This window comes from Bidens hawaiensis, unplaced genomic scaffold (genome assembly GCF_021521415.1).
Source record: "Bidens hawaiensis isolate Kalapana, Puna unplaced genomic scaffold, B.hawaiensis_p1.1 tig00040024_1, whole genome shotgun sequence".
Taxonomy (NCBI): Eukaryota; Viridiplantae; Streptophyta; class Magnoliopsida; order Asterales; family Asteraceae; genus Bidens; species Bidens hawaiensis.
Window position 1 is genome coordinate 107,941 of NW_027505641.1, and position 5,034 is coordinate 112,974.

The 5,034-nt window shown below is 34.7% G+C and overlaps 1 protein-coding gene across 1 annotated transcript; it reads right to left on the reverse strand.

Moving 5' to 3' along the window:
• Positions 1–959: 959 nt before the first annotated feature.
• On the reverse strand, positions 960–4,773 carry LOC143614448 (tryptophan aminotransferase-related protein 3-like). Its single transcript, XM_077087881.1, has 5 exons — positions 4,460–4,773; positions 3,442–3,736; positions 3,084–3,370; positions 2,620–2,900; positions 960–1,195 (listed from the first exon to the last, which is right to left on the reverse strand). The coding sequence occupies exons 1-5, from the start codon at positions 4,771–4,773 to the stop codon at positions 981–983; spliced, it is 1,392 nt and encodes a 463-aa protein (XP_076943996.1). The 3' UTR covers positions 960–980.
• Between the last annotated feature and the right edge of the window lie 261 nt (positions 4,774–5,034).

Below are 5,034 nucleotides of genomic sequence, written 5' to 3' on the forward strand. Positions count from 1 at the left end.
TTGTGAATATTCATTTGAACATAATTTTGCATGACATGCTTCCCATATAACGTGCTGATCACCATTGAAGGAAAAATTAATGTTGACATAAATATTTCAAATTTGATAAAAGTTAGAAGCATTGATAGGCATGGGGGTGGCACGTCGAAAGTGTTCGCAATCTTTTCTTATATTTTAATAGTTGAGGGAAAAATAGCCAGTTTGCCAAATCCCGAACCTTTTGATTATTTCAAAAAATGCCCTTAAATTAAATTTGAAACCCGAATCATGTTTAAACTTCTAACTTTCATACTCTTGACATTTTAAAGTCAACACTTTGAACCTATAACAAATTTGACGATAAATCTATTTTGCATTCTCAAACTTTTAAAAATACTCAAAATTTTCATTTTTGACCCGTTACAAATTTTAACCTAAATACAGTTAACTTGTACCAAACAATCTATTTACTAGCTTTTGACCCATAAAATCAAATTTAAGTTCCACAAACCCGAAACAATTTTCATTTGAGAAACATAATTTGTTGTTGATTTTTAAAATTCATCAAGTATTTTAATATATATAGTAAAATAATATGTTAATATTTATATTTATAAAAATATATAGATATTATATAAATATAGTGTAAAAGAAAAGTGAATAATTATTGATTTATTACATATATTTGGGTATATTAGTTTTGGAGGAAAAAAAATTGTAAGAATTAACCAAAACATGACAAGTGTTCAAATTTATTTTACTTTATAAGAATACGTAGATTACATAGTTAAAAATATACTTTTACTTATATGAACATACAACTTTATGCATCCGAATGAATCAAAATCTTTCTTCTTTTTTTTCTATTTTTTTTTTCAAATTCATGATACATAAAAGCAGGCAACTAAGATTAGGATTGCCTTAACAATTATCCAACAAGCTTTTATTATGCAAAAGGAATAGATATGATGATCCTTGTAAACATGATTCATTTAAGCTTTTCATATTGTCCCGACGCTAACATTTTCAGTAGATACTAGCTCAGTGAGTCGTTGCGTAAGCAATTCAAAGTCATCTTGGTTCTTGATGAGACTAAGTCGCGTATAACGATCTTTTTCTGTAAATGTGCTTCCGCTACGACCTTTGATGTTTCCGGCTTCTAGCACGGCACCACAATCTTCGTCTTCTTCTCTTTCACATTTTACCCATGCATAAGCTGTAATTAATGAACACGTACGTATAATCAGAAATTTCAAGTTACTTGATGTAGTACAAGCATAAATTAATAAGGGGTGTTTGTGATAGAACCCCGAAACTTAACAAGAAACTAAAGGATAGTTGGCCCGATTTGAGATGGGCTACTCCAATTAATCCAAATCAAGAAAGAGTAGATCTCCATAAGGATTTAACCAAGAAAATTCATAAACATAAACATCGATGATCCATTAACTAAAACACAAACATATAAATAGACATAATTGTATTACTAACAATACGGTTACTTAGGTGCTGTTTGTTTTTCAGAGGTAAAACGTCAGAAGACTGCGAAACCACATCTGCCAACATCTGTAGCAGAAGAGGTGGACCAAAACTCTGCAGTCTGCAACAAGAAGACTGTTTGTTTTTTAATAACTGCAGATTACCAAAACTATTCTAAATCTAATCTAATCTAATCTCATAAGACATATAACAAGTTATTGTTTGATATATTAGCTAGCATTCACAGTTCAAGTAACTTCAAAGAAATTATCTTTTCCACAAACTAACGCCTAACATAGCAACAATTATCAAGTAAAATCATGAAAATCTTTATAGCATAAAAATAACAATCAAAACACGTATTCATTACCACGAGACAAACAAACACACACTCTGGTTCAATAAGCCCTAACAATCACCAAAATCAATCAAAACATGTATTAACCACTACGAGATAGCATAATCTGGTTCAATAAACCCTAAAATCACCAAACTCAATAATAACAGAACCTACACACCAAACATCAATAGTAACAAAAGGTATGAAATTAAACCTGATATGGGGGAATAGAGGACGGCGGGGTTGCAGCGGTGGGGCGGCACTGGAGCAGTAGAGCGGCAGCGGCAGGTTGCGGCGGTGGGGCGGCGGCGCTAGAGCAGTGGAGAGATGGGGTTGCAGCGGTGGGAGAGTTGGGCGGCAGTGGAGCGACAGGTTGATGGTGGGTGAGTTGGGTGGCAGTGGAGAGGATGAGGGGATTAGGGTTTGGGAGTGTCTGATGGAATAAGAAAGATGGAAAGAAATTGGTTAGAAGAGGTGAGAAGTAACAATACCAACACTTCTGGGAGAAGAGGGCGCGCAGACGTTTTTTAATGAAACGTCTTCGGAAAAACAAACACACTGCAGAGCCCAACGTCTGCGCGCCCTCTTCTCAGTGCAGACAAAAGAGGTGGAGAAGTGCTTTTGAGGAAAAACAAACAGCACCTTAGACTCTTCAGCATCCCTTTATCACCCCTTTATCTCCCCAAACTCAAGAAACTTTTCAACACTCTTAGATCTGACCCTAAGACCCACCCGAAGAGAAGTTGAGTTCGTATCAGTTTGATGTTGCGTTTAAAAATAAGTATATAACGGTTTAAAAGATAAACATGAAATAAATTAACCTGGAGATGGTAGCCTGGTTTCGTTGAAGAACATGCAGTGCAAAGGATGTCTTTTCTGAATTGAAAATCTAGTTGACTTTGTGAAGACCGAAGCCAACCTATCCCAACGCTCCTTCATTTTGTTATAAGCAAATTCAAAAAGCGGTTTTCCATCTTCTTTAATTGCCACTTTTAGAAGTTTCAAAACTCTTAGTTGAGTATCCTTTGGGATCCCCAAATCAGCCACCCTGATGTATTTTGAAACCTTCTCATATACATCTTTATCTTTGATAATCGCCCATCTATAATCAACACACGTATATGCTGATTCAGTTATAGATACCCGCTAACGAAGGCACAAAATGCTGGTTAAAGAAGGTATTTATACAACTTCATAATGCTTTAATTAAAACTGTTTCTATAGTGAATATATATGCCCCTATATATAAATCCATGTACCAAATGACTAATATAAACACACATACCCAAAACGTGTACCGGCGTGGCCTGTGAGCTTAGAAAGAGTAAAAATCATGAGATCATGATCTGAAGGGCCTGGGATAGGTGTAAAATGTGGCCAAAAGTAGGCATGATCGTAGATCGTCTTCCCTACAAGGACCGGTTTCTTCAACTCACCATCTGGATTGTTTGGTGAGGTAACAAATTCAACTGCATTCATGTGATTTGTTGAATTATTAGCTTGCCATGAGTTTGTGTCTCCTTCAAACTTAAAATTTTCCGAGTTGAAAAACACAGTCTGACCCTCATACATCTATAGACCAACAAAAATAGTTACTATAAATCAAGTAGAGATATTAAAGTATGATAATTAAAACTTGTTACCGGATAGAACGGTATGGAAGCTAGGACGTTGGATGGTGAAGAAGAGTTTTCGGAGGAAAGAGCGTAAACTGCTGCACTTAGGAGTTGGGATGACCCAACACCGAAGACCATATATCGTCTTTCGGTGATTGCATTCCCGACAATGGAATGTAGCTTGCGAATGTAATATTCGAGCTCAGTTGACATCATAGTGTTGTCATCGAATCGGTAACTCATACGATGCCATCCTGGTATGACGACTGCACTATCAGCGGCATTCTGAATCCAAAATGGCTCAAGGAATATAGGATCCCCACTGCAAATGTGCATGATGTCACATCTCTAAGAATTATAATAATGTTAAATGTATATCTCATTACCCTTGAATAAAGTTAAATATCCCTCTTGTGTAAATGAAATAGTCAATACTTGTGTACATTTGATTGTCCTTAAATAAATTTAACTATCCCTATTGTGTAGGTGAAATAGTCAATAATTTGAAGGTTGGTGTTTAGTTCAAAGAATTCGCATGAATGAATTCAAATAATCAACTATCAGAGTTTAATAGTTATTTCTTTGTCTATAATCAATCTATGTGATCCCTTAAATAGCTACCCAACCAAACTTGTTATACTCATCACCATATGCTGTAAAAATTCTTAAAAATATTAATGAAGTATTGAAGTATATAAAAGTTATTTGAATTTGATAATATTGGTGTAACTAGTATTTAATGAAAAATATCAACACGGGAAAATTCTACAACTTGTTAACTTCCAATCAGTTATTAAGCTTATTTGATCAAAGACACCGATTACTTCTAACGTTCTTTAGCCGAAATTCAATTTGTATTCGGCCCTCTATATGTATTCTTATTAGAACTCTTTTCATCTTTTCATGTTTATAGTAAAGCAAAAGTCCATCATAACCTTCAAGATCAGTTTTGATCAAGCACTTATTTCTTGGTACTAATTTGATATGCAGATTAAAACATCACCTAACCTTAAAGTCAACAGATCGAAATTAAGAAATAATTAACCTGTCATCATCTGCAGCACATCCAGGAGTCATTTCAGAGCAATCTGTGCCACCATAACAAGCATAGCACTCACAAACAGGTTGACCATCCCAAACCAAACCGTCAAGGAAAGCTCTACCATGGCCCGAGCAATTGATTGCTGCAACCGCCTCTGCCTCAGCGGCTGCTTTCTCACTCCATGTTAAAGATGATCGGTAGCTTATCTCCTGATTCTTGTCTCCTCCACCTGCGTAAAGATATATGCTAAATAATATATTAATTGCTATAGACATCAAGAAACAAGTTCCATAACAATATTTCTTTATTTTGATCATTGTGTATATAACAAGAATATCTTAAATTGCGTATATAACAAGGGGAAGTTTGTTGTTAATCAAACATCAAACATTTGAATATAGTAATTGCGTATATAACAAGAATATCTTAAAATGTAATAGATGTGCTGGAGGTCAAAAGTTGAGTTATTGGATGTATTACTGTTACTTTTAATAATTATTTCACGTATCATAATTGAAGTGATTATTCTATTATGTTTGTGACAGGGAGTGGGAATGAAGAGTCATAAATAATGCATT

Coding starts and splice junctions, on each gene's coding strand:
- LOC143614448 (XM_077087881.1), bottom strand. CDS start 4,773: ATGATCAAAATAAAGAAATATTGTTATGGAACTTGTTTCTTGATGTCT. Junction 3,371..3,441: donor CTTCCATACCGTTCTATCCG/GTAACAAGTTTT, acceptor GTTGGTCTATAG/ATGTATGAGGGTCAGACTGT. Junction 1,196..2,619: donor AACCAGGCTACCATCTCCAG/GTTAATTTATTT, acceptor CATTAATTACAG/CTTATGCATGGGTAAAATGT.